The 19351-nt window shown below is 41.4% G+C and overlaps 2 protein-coding genes across 7 annotated transcripts; one reads left to right on the plus strand and one right to left on the minus strand.

The window, feature by feature from the left end:
- Window positions 1–80: 80 nt before the first annotated feature.
- Window positions 81–5254, minus strand: LOC111954972 (chromatin modification-related protein MEAF6). Of its 4 annotated transcripts, XM_023974955.2 has the most exons (9): window positions 5008–5254; window positions 4392–4507; window positions 2670–2757; window positions 2503–2548; window positions 2205–2373; window positions 1469–1498; window positions 858–926; window positions 635–668; window positions 81–493 (listed from the first exon to the last, which is right to left on the minus strand). In XM_023974955.2, the coding sequence occupies exons 1-9, from the start codon at window positions 5095–5097 to the stop codon at window positions 479–481; spliced, it is 657 nt and encodes a 218-aa protein (XP_023830723.1). In that variant the 5' UTR covers window positions 5098–5254; the 3' UTR covers window positions 81–478. The 4 variants fall into 4 exon arrangements, with proteins under 4 accessions (XP_023830723.1, XP_023830724.1, XP_023830725.1 ...); XM_023974956.2 differs by lacking the exon at window positions 1469–1498; XM_023974957.2 differs by lacking the exon at window positions 858–926.
- A 5-nt stretch (window positions 5255–5259) lies between these two features.
- Window positions 5260–12804, plus strand: stpg1 (sperm-tail PG-rich repeat containing 1). Of its 3 annotated transcripts, XM_023974950.2 has the most exons (9): window positions 5260–5352; window positions 5595–5693; window positions 5782–5903; window positions 6007–6105; window positions 6357–6536; window positions 9763–9874; window positions 10005–10173; window positions 10423–10613; window positions 10794–12804. In XM_023974950.2, the coding sequence occupies exons 2-9, from the start codon at window positions 5660–5662 to the stop codon at window positions 10865–10867; spliced, it is 981 nt and encodes a 326-aa protein (XP_023830718.1). In that variant the 5' UTR covers window positions 5260–5352; window positions 5595–5659; the 3' UTR covers window positions 10868–12804. The 3 variants fall into 3 exon arrangements, with proteins under 3 accessions (XP_023830718.1, XP_023830719.1, XP_023830720.1); XM_023974951.2 differs by lacking the exon at window positions 6007–6105; XM_023974952.2 differs by lacking the exon at window positions 5260–5352 and having other exon boundaries at window positions 5600–5693; window positions 6007–6082.
- Window positions 12805–19351: the final 6547 nt, after the last annotated feature.

The raw sequence follows: 19351 nt of genomic DNA on the forward strand, positions 1-19351 counted from the left end.
TACTGAAGAATACAGGGTAAAGACAGATGGTGACTAATGATTTACTAAAGCGTAGATTTTAGCAATAAACAACAAATGTATTGTAATTTCAAGGTTTTATTACAATCTTATGCAAAACAAATTTCAAAATAAAACAAAATATTAAAAAGAAGCTGGGATATTCTAGAGCTACAAAACTACACAATGACTAATACGAAGTAAAACAACTTTTTGATACAAGGAGAGAAAAATGGTGGGAGTTACATAATAAATAGTGAATTTTCAACCCTATACAATAAGGTGTGTTATCCAACCCCCACCTGCGTCTTGAGTAACATGCAATAACACACCTTGTCTGCAGGAAAATCATGAAACATAAATATTTCTGATAGCAGGTGAGAGGCAATGTTTCATGCAATGTACACAATGTACGTAAAGACAGTTAAAGTTCAGAGGGGCTCTCTGCTTCACAGTAGACCTTTTCTGTCTGGCCACCTGATCAAGTCGAATAATCCTGTGGAACAAGGACAACATAGACAACAGAATTAAAAGCAGAACCTAAATCTTTCTAATAACACATGTCTTTATTGATAGCTCAATGCAAGCAATGAGCAGACATTTAAATGTTATKTTGTCCTACAAATGAATAGCTTACCACTCTGGGTTTTTTGTTCACTTTCATGTCAAATCTAAAAACAAAACAATGCAAGAGTTGTGTTAGGTAGGCCTATTTCAGGTTTGACTAAATACAACGGTAACTAGGGGGGACAACAAGCACCACTACAGTTACTCAAGCTAAGAGACCAAACCACAACAAGACTACCAGAGCACCATATGAACACCTGGGGTGCAGCGAAATATGTTTGTTTGTACTCAACCTTTGACCTCCCCATCTCATTTTGGCAGGAAGAGCAGCTTTTTTCATAACTGGATTAGGGGAACTTGACCTTTTGGAATGAAACCATGAAGGGTCAAGAAATACACTGAACTTCTATAGAAGAAGTGTTTAAGCCCCTATGATTCATTAACACTTAATAATCTAGTGTTGAGTCTACAGAAGCAAGGTGCTAATACCTTATTATAAACAACACATGATTTGAGAAATGAAGGGTGCATCCCCAAATGGCACCCTATTCCTTGTATGGGGCCTGGTCAAAAGTAGTGCACTAAATAGGGAATTGGGTATCATTTGGGACATCGTTGAAGATTTGGACATGCAATAATGATAGATTCACTATGAGGACGCATGAATCGACAGAGCTAGAGCGACAAAAGCGAAACAGAGAGCTGAGGGATGGAGAGAGTGGGAAAGTCAGGATGGGGTCAGAGAAGGCAGGGGTTGTATCCCAAATGGAACCATATTCCCTACATAGTGCACTACCTTTGACCAGAGCCCAAGAGCAGTGCGCTATGTAGGGAATAGGGTGACATTTGGTACGTAGCCAGGATGCATCACCACAGGAAGCAGGAAGTAAAATTGGAGACTTACTCAAAGTCATAATCAAACATGGCAGAAGGGCTGGGGCAGCGTTAGGGGAGGAAAGAGCAGCAGTAGTTAGTACAACGGCCTGACTCACTCTAAAGGGATGCCTACATATCTGTAAAATTAACCTACAACAATATTTTGTCTTTTCACAAAATGAAGCATATCTTATTGAACAGATCTGGCGCTAAATATATTAAGCTACATACAACATATAATAATGTGGCCAGGAACAGGTGTGATAAGCTTACTATTCCTCACATTCCAGCTCCAACACAAACAAAGACTATCCACTTGCTATAAACCAGATGTTTATACACTAGTACACCCAATCAAACTGACCCGGACAACTTTAAAATGGTGTGTTGCTGACCCAAGAAAAACAAAAGCAGTACAAGCTTAGCAGCTTGGCCAAAGAAACTCCAGAGTCAGAGACAACATGCATTATCCATAGCAATCAAAAAGAGTGAGAGCACAGCACAGATTTCAGACTCGACAGTAAGGCCATGTTCAGTTAATCTTACATTTCACTCATTTAGCATTAACCGCTAGGCTACCTTCCACCTGAACGTTCCACAACAATGTGTCCTACTGAGAGCCCCCTAGGAGTTAGCCTAGACCAGGGGGCTGTGTTTAGGAGTTAGCCTAGACCAGGGGGGATGTATTTAGGAGTTAGCCTAGACCAGGGGGGATGTATTTAGGAGTTAGCCTAGACCAGGGGGCTGTGTTTAGGGTCAAGTACCTGTGTCTGTTTTTGTTCTTCCTCTTCTTGTGGCTTCCGTGGTGACTGCCTGAGGAAGAGGATACAGCCTTCTGAGGTTTGAGGTCCTGCAGGGCCCCGTCTGCATCCTCGGTGTCCTCCTGACTGGGCTCATTCTCCTGGTTTTGGAGGTCTGGGGACGTGTCACTCTCTGTCCCACACAATGGAGCAGTATGTCACACTCACATCTATCAGTATCTCACACAGACATATGCACTGTGGTAAGAAAAAATAATAATAAAACAAGTTGCCATGCAGTTGTTCTGAACCAAATACCTACGCTTTTCATTCATGTGATCTGGTATCCCACCGAGTGCACAGACAGCCTGTTCAACAAAGGCGAAAAGTTGGTCAGACTCAGCATTTACACATTTTTGCAATCATACACGATCTAGCATGAACATATTGAGAGGACAGGCAGAGGATAGAGTGAGGTGAAGCACTCACTGCTACAGAAGTGACGGAGGACTTGCTGAACAGACGCTCTGCCTCCTTGAACTTTCGGTTTCTTCTGTCCGTCTTGCTGTTGGAATTTCTATAACGGAACAATACAGAACAGGGTAAATACAGTTGAAGTCGAAAGTTTACATAAACTGAGTTTAAATGTACTTGSCTAAGGTGTTTCACAATTCCTGACATTTAATCCAAGTAAACATTCCCTGTCTTAGGTCAGATAGGACCAACACTTTATTTTAAGAATGTGAAATAATAGATTTCAGCTTTTATTTCTTTCATCGCATTCCCAGTGGGTCAGAAGTTTACATGCACTCAATTAGTATTTGGTAGCATTGCCTTTAAATTGTTTAACTTAGGTCAAACGTTTTCGGCTACCCTTCCACAAGCTTCCCACAATAAGGTGGGTGAATTTTGGCCCATTCCTCCTGACAGAGCTGGTGTAACGGAGTCAGGTTTGTAGGCCTCCTTGCTCACACACGCTTTTTCAGTTCTGCCCACAACTTTTCTATAGGATTGAGGTCAGGGCTTTGTGATGGCCACTCCAATACCTTGACTTTGTTGTCCTTAAGCCATTTTGCCACAACTTTGGAATTATGCTTGGGGTCATTGTCCATTTGGAAGACCCATTTGCGACCAAGCTTTAACTTCCTGACTGATGTCTTGAGATGTTGCTTCAATATATCCACATAATTTCCCCTCCTCATGATGCCATCTATTTTGTGAAGTGCACCAGTCCCTCCAGAAGCAAAACATTGCTTGCAAGCCTTTTCCTCCAAACATAACGATGGTCATTATGGCGAAACAGTTCTATTTTTGTTCCATCAGACCAGAGGACATTTCTCCAAAAAGTACGATCTTTGCCCACATGTGCAGTTGCAAACCATAGTCTGGCTTTTTTATGGCGGTTTTGGAGCAGTGGTTTCTTCCTTGCTGAGCGGCCTTTCAGGTTATGTCGATATAGGACTTGTTTTACTGTGGATATAGATACTTTTGTACCGGTTTTCTCCAGCATCTTCACAAGGTCCTTTGCTGTTGTTCTGGGATTGATTTGCACTTTTCGCACCAAAGTACGCTCATCTCTAGGAGACAGAACGTGTCTCCTTCCTGAGCGGTATGACGGTTGCATGGTCCCATGGTGTTTATACTTGCGTACTTTTGTTTGTACAGATGAACGTGGTATCTTCAAGCATTTGGAAATTGCTCCCAAGGATGAAGCAGACTTGTGGAAGTATAGAATTGTTGTCTGATTTCTTTTGATTTTCCCATGATGTCAAGCAAAGAGGCACTGAGTTTGAAGGTAGGCCTTGAAATACATCCACAGGTACACCTCCAATTGACTCATATAATGTCAATTAGCCTATGACATAATTTTCTGGAATTTTCTAAGCTGTTTAAAGGCACAGTCAACTTAGTGTATGTAAACTTCTGACCCACTGGAATTGTGATACAGTGAATTATAAGTGAAGTAATCTGTAAACAATTGTTGGAAAAATTACTTGTGTCATGCACAAAGTAGATGTCCTAACCGACTTGCCAAAACTATAGTTTGTTAACAAGAAATGTGTGGAGTGACTGAAAAACRAGTTATAATGACTCCAACCTAAGTGTACGTAAACCTCCGACTTCAACTGTAGACTGCAAACACAGGCTTGATGATTCAATATCAACTGTTCACTTTTCATGTYTAAGTGTGCTGTACCATGTCCTGCTTACTTTTGGTTGGTGAGATATCTGTCCCATCCTCTGATGATGTTCCCATACATCTGGGTATCTTCCAAGTAGCTGCCCTCAAATGCATAGATCTGTCTCTCCAAGTTCACCAACGTCTCCTGTGTGCAAAAGGCATTAGACTTTGCATTTGTGGTTTATGAAACGGACAGAATGTGTTATTACAATATAGCCAGATACTGTACCAGCACAGATAAAAAGGGAAACTTTTGGTACCAGAGCCATGATGTATGAGGGTACGCGCATAGTAGGTTTTGGCTGCTCCTTGTGGGCAAAATAAGTTACTACATAGTAACTAGCGCCAGCGACACATTGTACATAAACATCGAGTCAGGAGTAAAATAATCTATACCCACCATGCTCAATAAAGGCATGTTACATTTCATCTAATGTTCGATAACTCAATTAGTATGGTAGCTAGCTAACGAGAAAGCCACAAATATGTTGGTAGAAAGCCGAGGCCTAGTCGTAGTAACTAGCGCGGCCTAACGTTAGTTAGCTAGCTAGCAAGCTAACTTCCAAATAACGCATAAGATGCAGCAAGATACGCATATAGCAAGATATTTAGCGAAATGGAAACGTAGCTAACTAATTCACTTACCGCAAGTTCTTGTTTCCTCTTGACCAGCTCCGAGAGTTCCCGACGTGTGTCGGGAATCTGTGGTGGTGTCGCTTTTGCATGCATTGCCATGATGAATCTTCGAAAAACAAAACAGTGGCGCGTCTTCAATGATGAATCAAAATAAGCAGTAAAAACATTCGCCACGTGTAGGCGCTAGATGACAGGTAAGGTTGCGTGCAAAGAGCCAAATACGTTTAATTCTCTTGCCTCGCCCTCTTTGCTWTCCGCCAAGAACGTTTACTCGCTGTCATGGCAACATATCATATGCGGAAACATTGYATCCTCACTCAGAAATGTGTTTCTGGCTACTGTGACAGCAGTTTGGTAAGAGATAAATTGTCGCATCCTATGATCACTTAGTAAATGTAGCTCGATGATCATAACAAAAGTCTAAATCCTGAAATTATTTCAATTAATTTTTTACTTTTGTTTTATCATGATCATCGAGCTACATTTACCGTGCAAATCGCTAGCTTGTGGCTACTAGTCGTCAGCTAAAAGTTAACATGCTAACGTTAGATGTTGCAGTGTCAGTGCCATTACAAACTCTCTTCCCTTCTAAACAGATTGTCAGGTGGTGCAAATGCATCGGGCACCTGTCCCTCCAGTTGTGTTGAATGTCTCTTAGCTAATGATGGGCAAAATACACAAAGGATTGAATGACAGTAAGTGTAATTTTTTTGCCTTTCATCCTTTGTAGACCTAAATAACGATCTGCTCAGACTTCAGATATCTCTTTTTATATTCATCTAGGCTGCAAACTTCCAGGATACATATCATCAATACCCACCAAATACCAAACAGTGGTGATAAGCAATGAGGATAAGAAAGGGTTCTTGTCACAAGCTAAGAGGTTCCTTTCAGAAGACAGTCAGGTAGATATGTCAACCAGTTAATCAATCAGTCCTCCAGCTAATCAATAAATCAACCAACACATTAATTGTCCAATTATGATATGATTTTAAAATGTGGTTTCAGAATGAAAACCCAGGGCCAGGCACATATATGTCTCACAGGCCTGCTGAAATCAGCAGCCCCTCCTTTTCAAAGAAAGGTACAGGAGGCTTTGCATCCCAGGTCAGACATGTTAATGGTACCCTACTCACAACCTCAATCTCTTTGTTCTCATCAGTAGAATCATCATGAGATTTTAATTAAATGTATTCTCAAACTTTACCGATCATGGGGATCAAATCAAGTGTCCTTAGGATCTCAGAAACCCAATGAAGCTTATGTTATAGATTATTAGGTAGGTCTATACTCTCTTAAAACTCGGTCCGCTGCCATACTTACAATGCTTACCTAGGGCATCTTCTCTTCTCCACTAGGCTGTCAGAGTTCCCCGTAACCCTCAGAGAGGTATCCCAGGACCAAATGCCTATAACCTGCAGTCCTCTCTGATCCACAAACACAGCTTCGGCAGGGGAGGCTCCAGAACTTTCCGACTGCCAGTGGCTGTACAACATGATGGCCCTAAGAACAAGACACCAGCCCCTAATCAATATCATGTAAGTGCAGTATTCAAGGTTATTCACAACCTAGGTTATATGAGAATACCTTTAAACAGGTCAACATTCACAAAGCCGTTGGGCCTGACGGATTACCAGGACGTATACTCAGAGCATGCGTGGACCAACTGGCAAGTGTCTTCACTGACATTTTTACCCTCTCTCTGACCGAGTCTGTAATATCTACATGTTTCAAGCAGACCACCATAGTCCATGTGCCCAAAAAAGTAAAGGTAACCTGCATAAATGACTACCGCCCTGTAAAACTCACATCGGTAGCCATGCAGTCCTTTGAAAGGCTTGTCATGGCTCACATCAACACCATCATCCTGGAAACCCTAGACCCTGGACAACAACTTCTCCCTCAACGTGAGCAAGACAAAGGAGCTGATTGTGGACTACAGGAAAAGGAGGGACGAACACGCTCCCATTCACATCGACGGGACTGTAGTGGAGCGGGTCGAGAATTTCCAGTTCCTTGGTGTCCACATCATCAACAAACTATCATGGTCCAAACTATCACACCAAGACAGTCATGAAAAGGGCACGACAACACCTTTTCCCCCTCAGGAGACTGAAAAGATTTGGTATTGGTCCCCAGATCCTCAAAAAGTTCTACAGCTGCACCATTGAGAGCATCCTGATTGTTTGCATCACCGCCTGGTATGGCAACTGCCTGGCATCCGACCGTAAGGCACAACAGAGGGTAGTGCCTACGGCTCAGTACACCACAGGTGCCAAGCTTCCTGCCATCCAGGACCTATATACTAGGCAGTGTCAGAGGAAGGCCCCCAAAATTGTCAAAGACTCCTGTCACCCAAGTCATAGACTGTTCTCTCTGCTACCACACGGCAAGCGGTACCGGAGCACCAAGTCTAGGTCCAAAGGCTCCTTAACAGCTTCTACCCCCAAGCCATAAGACTGCTGAACAATTAATCAAATGGCCACCTAGACTATTTACATTGACCCCCCCCTTTGTTTTTTCACTGCTGCTACTTGCTGTTTATTATCTATGCATAGTCACTTTACCCCTACCTACATGTACAAATGACCTCGACTAACCTGTACCCCTGCACATTGACTCTGTACCGGTACCCCCTGTATATAGCCTCGTTATTGTTATTTTATTGTGTTACTTTTATTTTATGTTTTACTTTAGTTCATTTAGTAAATATTTTCTTAACTCTATTTATTGAACTGCATTGTTGGTTAAGGGCTTGTGTAACAGATGTGAAATGGCTAGCTAGTTAGCGGGTACGCGCTACTAGCATTTCAATCAGTTACGTCACTTGCTCTGAGACTTAAGTAGGGTTTNTAACAGATGTGAAATGGCTAGCTAGTTAGCGGGTACGCGCTACTAGCATTTCAATCAGTTACGTCACTTGCTCTGAGACTTAAGTAGGGTTTCCCATTGCTCTGCAAGGGCCGYGGCTGTCGTGGAGCGATGGGTAACGACGCTTCGTGGGTGTCAGTTGTTGATGTGTGCAGAGGGTCCCTGGTTCGCGCCCAGGTATGGGTGAGGGGACGACGTAAAGTTACACTGTTACACTTGTAAGCATTTCACGGTAAGGTCTACTGTATTCGGCACATGTGACAAATAACATTTAATTTGATTTGATAAGAAGAGGGAAGCCATGTTTTAGATCCATATTGGAATGTGAAATTTGCTGCTTCAGTGCCTTTAGATATTTTTGTCAGATGTTACTATGGAATACTGAAGTATAATTACAAGCATTTCATAAGTGTCAAAGGCTTTTATTGACAATTACATGAAGTTGATGCAAAGAGTCAATATTTGCAGTGTTGACCATTCTTTTTCAAGACCTCTGCAATCCGCCCTGGCATGCTTTCAATTAACCTCTGGGCCACATCCTGACTGATGGCAGCCCATTCTTGCATAATCAATGCTTGGAGCTTGTCAGAATTTGTGGGTTTTTGTTTGTCCACCGCCTCTGAGGATTGACCACAAGTTCTCAATGGGATTAAGGTCTGGGGGTTTCCTGGCCATGGACCCAAAATATCGATGTTTTGTTCCCCGAGCCACTTAGTTATCACTTTTGCCTTATGGCAAGGTGCTCCATCGTGCTGGAAAAGGCATTGTTCATCACCCAACTGTTCCTGGATGGTTGGGGAGAAGTTGCTCTCGGAGGATGTGTTGGTACCATTCTTTATTCATGGCTGTGTTCTTAGGCAAAATTGTGAGTGAGCCCACTTCCTTGGCTGAGAAGCAACCCCACACATGAATGGTCTCAGGATGCTTTACTGTTGGCATGACACAGGACTGATGGTAGCGCTCCCCTTGTCTTCTCCGGACAAGCTTTTTTCCGGATGCCCCAAACAATCGGAAAGGGGATTCATCAGAGAAAATTACTTTACCCCAGTCCTCAGCATTCCAATCCCTGTACCTTTTGCAGAATATCAGTATGTCCTTGATGTTTTTCCTGGAGAGAAGCGGCTTCTTTGCTGGCCTTCTTGACACCAGGCCATCCTCCAAAAGTCTTCGCCTCACTGTGCGTGCAGATGCATCACACCTGCCTACTACAATTCCTGAGCAAGTTCTGTACTGGTGGTGCCCCGATCCCGCAGCTGAATCAACTTTAGGAGACGGTCCTGGCGCTTGCTGGACTTTCTTGGGCGCCCTGAAGCCTTCTCCACAACAATTGAACCGCTCTCCTTGAAGTTCTTGATGATCCAATAAATGGTTGATTTAGGTGCAATCTTACTGGCAGCAATATCCTTGCCTGTGAAGCCCTTTTTGTTCAAAGCAATGATGACGGCACGTGTTTCCTTGCAGGTAACCATGGTTGACAGAGGAAGAACAATGATTCCAAGCACCACCCTCCTTTTGAAGCTTCCAGTCTGTTATTCAAACTCAATCAGCATGACAGAGTGATCTCCAGCCTTGTCCTCGTCAACACTCACACCTGTGTTATTAACGAGAGAATCACTGACATGATGTCAGCTGGTCCTTTTGTGGCAGGGCTGAATTGCAGTGGAAATGTTTTTTGGGGGGGATTCAGTTCATTTGCATGGCAAAGAGGGACTTTGCAATTAATTGCAATTCATCTAATCACTCTTCATAACATTCTGGAGTATATGCAAATTGCCATCATACAAACTGAGGCAGCAGACTTTGTGAAAATGAATATTCGTGTCATTCTCAAAACTTTTGGCCATGACTGTAGTGTTTTTGTTTAAAGACTTGCCTTTATTCGTATTGCTTTAGGTGTCTTTAGATGGGGTAAAGCCAAACACGTTAGTGTCCGCTCAATCAGTATTTCTGTCAAAAACTGGACGGAGTTCTATGTGCTCAAACACTCTAAAAGGACCATCGCCATGTAAGTATTACACTTTTTATTAAAGCAGTCAATTTTTGCTAATTGGGAATATAATTTTAATCGATACTGCATTACATTGACTCCTCTACAGGATTTTATATATGATACTGTTTATCTTTGCTTGTTCAAGGTCACTACAAAGTCAATGATGCCATAACTCAGAAATGCCCCAAGGTTCCCCTCTCCTGCTTCAAGTCCAACTCTGTGAGGATCCAGTCCCCTGTGAATAACCATGTCCCAGGCCCAGGCACCTATAGTGCCTACCTGGCCCCAGAGCCAGTCAGGAGAACCATCCTACCGTGAGTAAAAGCACAGGGTCCATATTCATGAACCATCTTAGAGTAGGAGTGCTGATTTAGATTACGTTTTGCCTTTTTGATCAGAATGTTTAAGATTGCATGGACGCGGGGGGGACCTGATTCTAGATCAGCACTCCTACTGGGAGACGCTTTATGAGTACGGATCCAGGACTAGCAGGGTAATCGTTTCTCTGATAACGTCTCTCTGGTCTTAAACTGCTCTCCCATGCCCTTTAACCCTTGTCCAAGGAGGAGACATTACCTGGGAATATCAGCTCCCCCTCTGATTCTTCTGAAGAACCCTCCCCTGCCTGGCCCTGGGCAGTATGATTTAGTGAACTATGGAGACCCAACCAAGCACTTCATGTCCAGTGCTGTGTTTGTTTCTGGGACAAGCCGTTGGACCCAGGATGTGCGCGGCCAAGGAGTTCCAGGGCCAGGTGCTGTATTAATGACCCTTCTTATCACACTAACGGTTATAGTGGCCATTTTTCGTTTTCTGTTACACTATATTATTTTTTACTATTGTTATTGGTATTCTTAAAAAAATAAATGTATGTTTAACTTTCATTTCACTGCAGAGGATATTGATTGAACTTAATGTCACTTTTTGTTTATAGGTTACTATGAACCAGACACATCATCAAAGMGGTCTTTCTTATACAATTACTCCAACAACTGGATTCCAGCATGAAGCACTTGAGGCAACTCACATTGCTTTTGTGTGGGTGTTTTTGCATGTGTTCACACCACACTGTGCATATATTTACTAGTGTACTTTATGTGAAATTGTATTGTGGTTGAGTGGCTTGGTGTGGGAGTTTGTTTCTGCATGTGAGGAAGGTTTTGTACAATGTTTTCATGTGCATTCCATGTACTGTACGCATGTGTTTCACTGTGACTAAAGAGAAGGATACAAATCACTTCATATTTCCATCTATTCAGTAATTGTATTTCCAATACAGTGTCTTCAGAAAGCATTCATACCCCTTGACTTATTCCACATTTTGTTGTGTTACAGCCTCAATTCAAAATGGATTACATTAATTTTTTCCCACTCCCATCTACACACAATACCCCATAATGACAAATTGAAACCATGTTTTTAGAAATTTTACCAAATGTATTGAAAATGAAATACAGAAATATCTCAATATTCACACCCCTGAGTCAATAATTTGTAGAAGCACCTTTGGCAGCAATTACAGCTGAGTCATTCTGGGTAAGTCTTTAAGAGCTTTCAACAACTGGATTGTGCAACATTTGCCCATTTTTATTATTTTCAAAACTATTGAAGCTCTGTCTAATTGGTTGTTGAACATAGCTAAACAACCATTTTCAGGTCTTGCCATAGATTTTAAAGTAGATTTGAATCAAAACTTTAACTCGGCCACTAAGGAACATTCACTGTCTTCTTAGTAAGGAACTCAAGTGTAGTTTATTGTCCTGCTGAAAGGTGMATTCATTTCCCAGTGGTTTACATTTCAGTCATTTAGCAGACTCTCTTATCCAGAGAAATTAGGGTTAAATGCCTTGCTCAAAGGCACATCGACAGATTTTTCACCAAGTTGGCTCAGGGATTCAAACCAGCAATCTTTCGGTTATTGACCCAACTTTCTTTACTGCTAGACTACCTGCTGCAAGACTGAACCAACCGACTGAACCAGATTTTTCTCTACGATTTTGTCTGTGCTTCTCCATTCCATTTCTCTTCCCCCCTGAAAAACTCCCCAGTCCCTAACGATTACAAGCATACCCATACATGATGCAGCCACCACTATGCTTGACAATATGGAAAGTGGTACTCAGTAATGTGTTGTATTGGATTTGCCCCAAACATAACACTTTGTATTCATGTTTTGCAGTATTACATTAGGGCCTTGTTGCAAACAGGATGCATATTTTGGAATATTTGTATTCTTTTTTTTCTTCACTTTGTAAATTCGGTTAGTATTGTTGAGTAACTACAATGTTGTTGATCCATCCTCAGTTTTCTCCTATCACAGCCATTAAACTCTGTAACTGTTTCAAAGTCACCATTGGTGAAATCCCTGAGTGGTTTCCTTCCTCTCTGGCAACTAAATTAGGAAGGATGCCTGTATCTTTGTAGTGAATGGGTGTATTGATACACCACCCAACGTGTAATTAATAACTTCACCATGCTCAAAGGGATATTCAATGTCTGCTTTTTTAAAACCATCTACCAATAGGTGCCCTTTTTGTGAGGCGTTGGAAAATCTCCCTGGTCTTTGTGGTTGAATCTGTGTTTGAAATTCACTGCTTGACTGCGGGACCTTGCAGATAATTGTATGTGTGGGGAACAGAAATGAGGTAGTCAGTCAAAAATCATGTTAAACACTATTATTGCACAGAGTGAGTCCATGCAACTTATGTGACTTGTTAAGTACATTTTTACTCTGGGACATATTTAGGCTTGCCATAACAAAACGGTTGAATACTTATTGACTCAAGGCATTTCAGCTTTTCATTTTCGTAAACAGTTCTAAAAACATAATTCCACTTTGGCATTATGGGGTATTGTGTGTAGGCCAGTGATGAAACATCTCAATTGAATCCCTTTTACATTTTTTTATTTTAATTAATTGATTTTGAATTCAGGCTGTAACAGAACAACATTTTGAAAAAATCAAGGGGCATGAATACTTTCTGAAGGCATTGTATCCTTAAGAAGAAACATGTGTAAGCATGTTTTGTGTCCAGTAATGTAGAGATGATGGACAGTAATGGTAGTACGTGACAACTGCTAGTGCTATCATTGTCAGCGGTACACCCCAATAACAGCTGGGCACACGAGACAACATAGTCAAAGCAACTGTTGGGGACGTGCTGTGGGGTGGGACACTTGGGAGTGGGTCTGTATGAGGGATGGGACACTGAGGAGGGGGTCTGTATGTGAACAATGTGCCTGAGCATGAGACAGGGATAACTTTTAAACCAAAAGACAAATGGCTGTGTCAGTCAGTCACTCCCTTATCCCCTCTCTCACTTCATTGAAATGTTAGTACACAGTGGCACGACAACCCATACCCCCCTTATCCCTTGTCTCCTGTATATCAGTTAGTAGTCCCCATTAGTGGTTGGTTTACATGAGAAATTAGCATGTGCCAGTCCCTTTGACAAGTAGTCTCATGTTCTCAGTATTATGTCTGGAACATCTGTGTGGTTATGCCTCTGGTGCATATTTCAGGGCATTTACATCATCAGTGGCCCAGATCAGGTTCTGCCTGCCAAAGCAGTTTCGACCATCATAATGAGTTACATCTCAGCCTGTTTTGTCTGCCAGATTGAGTTACACTTGGGACACTTGACCACTGAACAAATATGTCAAACTCTATTTTATACACAGTCCCCACTGGGCACACACTGGTGAATCAACATTGTTTTCACATCATTTCAATGAAATTACGTTGAACCAACGCGGAATAGACGCTGAATTGACGTCTGTGTCCAGTGGGTCATACTGCAACAGAACTTTAAAATTGTGGTTACCACAGAGTGAAGGAAAAGCAGCCAACAAGTGCTCAGCATATGCGGGAACTCCTTCAAGACTGTTGGAAAAGCATTCCAGGTGAAGCTGGTTGAGAGAATGCAGAGAGTGTAAAAAGCTGTCATCAAGGCAAAGGGTGGCTACTTTTCAGGAATCTAAAATATATTTTGATTTGCTTAACACTTTTTTGGGTACTACATGATTCCATGTGTTATTTCATAGTTTTGATGTCTTCACTATTATTCTACAATGTAGAAAATAGTAAAATAAAGAAAAACCCTGGAATGAGTCGGTGTGTCCAAACTTTGACTGGTAGATTGAGTTACACTTGGGACACACTCAAAGTTTGGACACACCGACTCATTCCAGGGTTTTTCTTTATTTTACTATTTTCTACATTGTAGAATAATAGTGAAGACATCAAAACTATGAAATAACACATGGAATCATGTAGTACCCAAAAAAGTGTTAAGCAAATCAAAATATATTTTAGATTCCTGAAAAGTAGCCACCCTTTGCCTTGATGACAGCTTTTTACACTCTCTGCATTCTCTCAACCAGCTTCACCTGGAATGCTTTTCCAACAGTCTTGAAGGAGTTCCCGCATATGCTGAGCACTTGTTGGCTGCTTTTCCTTCACTCTGTGGTCCAACTCATCCCAAACCATCTCAATTGGGTTGAGGTCAGGTGATTGTGGAGGCCAGGTCATCTGATGCAGCACTCCATCACTCTCCTTCTTGGCAAAATAGCCCTTACACAGCCTGGAGGGGAGTTTGGTCACTGTCCTGTTGAAAAACAAATGATAGTCCCACTAAGCACAAACCAGATGGGATGGTGTATCGCTGCAGAATGCTGTGGTAGCCATGCTGGCTAAATGTGCCCCAAATTCTAAATAAATCACTGATAGTGTCACCAGCAAAGCACCCCCACACCATCACACCTCCTCCTCCTCCATGCTTCACAGTGGGAACCACACATGTGGACATCATCCATTCACCTTCTCTGCATCTCACAAAGACACTGCGGTTGGAACCAAAAATCTCTAATTTGGATTTATCAGACCAAAGGACAGATTTCCACTCGTCTAATGTCCATTGCTTGTGTTTCTTGGCCCAAGCAAGCGTCTTCATCTTGTTGGTGTCCTTAAATAGTGGCTTCTTTGCAGCAATTCGACCATGAAGGCCTGATTCACGGAGTCCCCTCTGAAGAGTTCAAATCAAATCAAACTTTATTTGTCACATGCGCCGAATATAACATGTGTAGACTTTACCGTGAAATGCTTACTTACAAGCCCTTAATCAACAGTGCAGTTCAAGAAAGAGTTAAGAAAATATTTACCAAATAAACTAAAGTAAAAAATTATTAAATGTAACACAATAAAATAACAATAACGAGGCTATATACAGGGTCCTCATGATAGCGCCTGATGTTTTTTGCGACTGCAATTGTAGAAATTTTCCGCATTGACTGACCTTCATGTCTTAAAGTAATGATGGACTGTCGTTTGTCTTTGCTTATTTGAGCTGTTTTTCCCATAATATAGACTTGGTCTTTTACCAAATAGGGCTATCTTCTGTATACCATCCCTACCTTGTCACAACACAACTGATATGCTCAAATGCATTAAGAAGGAAAGAAATTCCACAAATGTACTTTTAACAAGGCACACCTGTTAATTGAAATACATTCCAGGTTACTACCTCATGAAGCTGATTGAGTGTATGCCAAGAGTGTGCAAAGCTGTCATCAAGGCAAAGTTTGGCTACTTTGAATAATCTCAAATATAAAATATATTTTGATTTGTTTAACACTTTTTCTGTTACTACATGATTCCATATGTGTTATTTCATAGTTTTGATGTCTTCACTATTATTCTATAAACCCTTGAAAAGGTGGGTGTATCCAAACTTTTGACTGGTACTGTATATACATATTGATGAAAGCAGGCACTTTAATATGGCTTCCAGCGGACCATCTGCTAGTGAGTTATCAGTTGACGATTTTTCCTGGCCACTCTGCATTCTCCTCTACTGATACCACGGCAACTGTAGACTTGGTTGACTCCCACGCTTTAACAGCTGCATATATATTCAGACCCTGACTTCAATATTCTGTCTGCAGAAGCACTCCTTGTAAAACCAAACAACAGTTTATAAGGCTTTCACTCCCAAACAAAGCTTCTGTCTGAGCTCCCTTTAGTTTTGAGAAATGAACGTGTTTTTTTTACTCCTCTGGTCTTCCACTGGTCTGGGAAACTGCTAGGAAGACTGTTACATCCTGTAAAATAAAAATCTTTCAGAGTAGGCTTTAGACCAGGGGTGTCAAACATGCTGCCCGCAGGCCAGATCCGGCTCTCGCGGAGGTGGTCCAATTTGGCCCGATTTGAGTTAAAATCATTGTATTTAAAAAATATTAAAATAATATAATTGGTTGGGGGGGAAACATACTCTATAGTTTTAAATGACTAAAACCAAATCGAAACTGTGTAGAAATCATAATGGACCTACATTCATACAGCAACTACTTTAGGTCAATTTTGACGGCGAGGAAATATAGCCAGACCTCATTGAAGGCCGAATGCAGCCCGGGGGGCTAGATTAGTTTGACACCCCTGCTTTAAGCCTTTAGGAAGCTTTGTGTTATGGAGCTAKCTCCCGGTGACTGAATTTCCTGACATTTAAACTATTGGCTCAACTAACTGCTCTTGTCTGAGGCCACGGGTGTTGTAATTGTAGTTCTACAGGGGGCAGAGACACTGAAACACATACCACTGTGGTTTTATGGGAGCTGTCTGAGGTTTATTACAGTTTGTACTCAAATTTGAGCAAGTTTAAGCGTGTTCATTCAAAAGAGCCCTCCCTTGATACAGCCTTTTGTTGTGAGAGAAGATATGTTTCTGCAACGTTTTGCATTTGTGTGTATTGTGAGATCAAAATGTTTCTTTTCCCCTTTCCCCATGTACTGTATAGTGATTAGCTGTGTAGTGAGAAACCTGCCTGACCCTTAAAATATTTATGATTTAACACTGATATCTGTAATCTCTTTATTGTCACACTTCTTAGCCAATCTAAATAATCATTGGTGCACCGACAGGGATGCTACATATTCAACATAAGCCATTTATCACTCTTTCTTGAATAAAACATTTTATTTATCAAATAAAAGAGCAATAACTCCATTAATTATATTTTGCTCTGAAGTTACTGATAATCATCTGGAAAATAAAGGAATGAGAGATCCAATTGAATTTTGGGATTTATCATTTGGAGTATCCACAGAACGCTGCTAAAGTGTTGGGATGGCTAAGGGCATCTTAAATCAAATTTATGGTAGAGCTAATCGTGTCGACCTAAGCTTATTTCTCTGATTTGGCAGTACATCAGGGGATTAGGGGCAGAATATGGTGCTATTGTTTCATAAAGATTGCATAAGACGTTTAAAAACTGCCAGAGATATTTACAGGAGTGTGGAGACAATCTCAGATTGCTTCAAGGGACCATGTGACAAAAGATAGTTCAAAAATAGAACAATATTAGAACCTCTGTTTTGTTGCCTCTTGGTGGGATTGTGAGAGCCTTTGATTGGTTGAATTAGGAAGCTGTGCTTTTAATTATGAATATGTAATAGCCTACAGACAATACCACAGAAATTAAAATGCTCTGTGAAAAATAACCTCAAGCAATAACTGTGGATGTATGGATTGATGGATGAGATGAATGATGGATAGGTAGATGACTGGAGGGATAGAAGAGTGGATGGATAGAATAGATGACAGACAGACTGACTGTGACCAAAAATCGTCATCAGCTCAACAAAGCCTCTTTACTGATCCTGCTTCCTTCTGTATAGCTGTAAAACAYAACTTGAATGATTTGTGGAAGAATAGGCTTAGTAATGGCTGTTTGTATCAGCAGGGGACACAAGCCCCCGGGAATCATGACTTATCCATTCTATTTTCATATTGAAAATAGTACAAACATGAGTTGGAGCCTGGTTGATTGCACTGCATTGTTGAGTATTCAGTATTCTCAAACCAGGAACTTTCAGCGAGCAAGAAATACGAGTAGAGTGAAGGATATTAAACAGTGTTTTGATTAACCTGAATAACTGTTGCATAATGTTTGGGTTTAACTGGCTATACATACAGTATGTATGAGTGCCTTTTAGTGTATGGGAAGGTTTTTATGAGCTTTGCAGATAACATTTCATTGTGTGTGCATCATAGAGAGAGACCTTTTTCCAATCAAACCCTACCTCATCTTGGATGGGTGTGGGTGATTGAATGTCCTCTACCATTCCCCCACCCCCTACTTCCTGTCCTTGCTTCTCAAAATCTCATTACTTAACAGGAGATCCTCCAGACTCCACATCACTGTAGATTACTACTACCCAGAGTAATTTCTCCTTCACAGGCACTGTAGTGCAATTCAAACTAATAAAAAACAATTCCATTAGGGATGCTGTTGCTGCTAGTCTTGGGTTTAAGAGAGGCTGTTGGTGTGTTCGAGAGGCAGTACAGTGCACTACAGTACATCGACAAGCAACAGTACCCTCACTGACATCATAACTGTAACGGCAGTCTAGCTCTTCCTCCTCCTCGGACGAGGAGAGGCGAGAAGGATCGGAGGACCAATGTACAGCGTGGTAAGTTTCCATGATTTAATATACACGAAAACAATACACAATACACAATACAAAATAACAAACGAACTAACCGTCACAGTCCCGTGTGGCACAAACACTGACACAGGAAACAACCACCCACAAATCCCCAACACAAAACAAGCCACCTATATATGATTCTCAATCAGGGACAACGATTGACAGCTGCCTCTGATTGAGAACCATATTAGGCCGAACAGACAAACTAGACACACAACATAGAATGCCCACCCAGCTCACGTCCTGACCAACACTAAAACAAGCAAAACACATAAGAACTATGGTCAGGACGTGACAATAACTCATCTTGTTGGTGTATTTTGATCCATGTCATAGGCTCCCATGCTCGTCAGTGCTGACACTCGTCAGTGCTGACACTGTTGAAAAATATTTATATCTCCCGCAGGATTTGTCAGTATTTTCTGTCATTCTGCAGTCTTGGAAGAGTATGATTTTGAACTGTCTTGATTCAACAGAGTGCAATGGTTTAAAAGAGTGTCAGAAGAACTTGAAAAAGAAAGAGATTCTAGCGTTCAAACTGGAGATAAGACCTTCAGTTGCGATAAAACTTGTAAAAACCTTCTGGAATATTTGAATTGCTGTTTCTACTGTCCTAAGTGGCTCATGCATTTTTTAAATTTGTCTCAACACCTAGAAATGAATTTTGCCTTTCGTTTTCAAAGCATCCTGACATCATGTTACATGAATGTCCTGATTCCCTGATCTCCAGTAGACCCAGTATACCAGGCTACCGAGTGGTGCAGCGGTCTAAGGCACTGCATCTCAGTGCAAGAGGTGTCACTACAGTTCCTGGTTCAAATCCAGGCTGTATCACATCTGGCCGTGATTGAGAGTCCCATAGGGCGGTGCACAATTGGCCCAGCATCGTCTGGGTTTGGCCGGGGTAGGCTGTCATTGTAAATAAGAATTTGTTCATAACTGACTTGCTAAGTTAAATAAAAATGTATTAAAAAAAATACCAGGCAGAATGTACTGCATGATGTTGAT

The sequence above is a fragment of the Salvelinus sp. IW2-2015 genome, linkage group LG30 (assembly GCF_002910315.2).
Source record: "Salvelinus sp. IW2-2015 linkage group LG30, ASM291031v2, whole genome shotgun sequence".
Classification (NCBI taxonomy): domain Eukaryota; kingdom Metazoa; phylum Chordata; class Actinopteri; order Salmoniformes; family Salmonidae; genus Salvelinus; species Salvelinus sp. IW2-2015.

What these genes read in the sequence shown, in the direction of transcription:
- LOC111954972 (XM_023974955.2), bottom strand. Translation starts at nt 5,097, where the DNA reads ATGGCAATGCATGCAAAAGCGACACCACCACAGATTCCCGACACACGT. An exon ending in AAGAACAAAAACAGACACAG is followed by an intron (nt 1,499 to 2,204) that starts GTACTTGACCCT and finishes ACGCTGCCCCAG; the next exon opens with CCCTTCTGCCATGTTTGATT. An exon ending in ATGAGATGGGGAGGTCAAAG is followed by an intron (nt 669 to 857) that starts GTTGAGTACAAA and finishes TTTTGTTTTTAG; the next exon opens with ATTTGACATGAAAGTGAACA.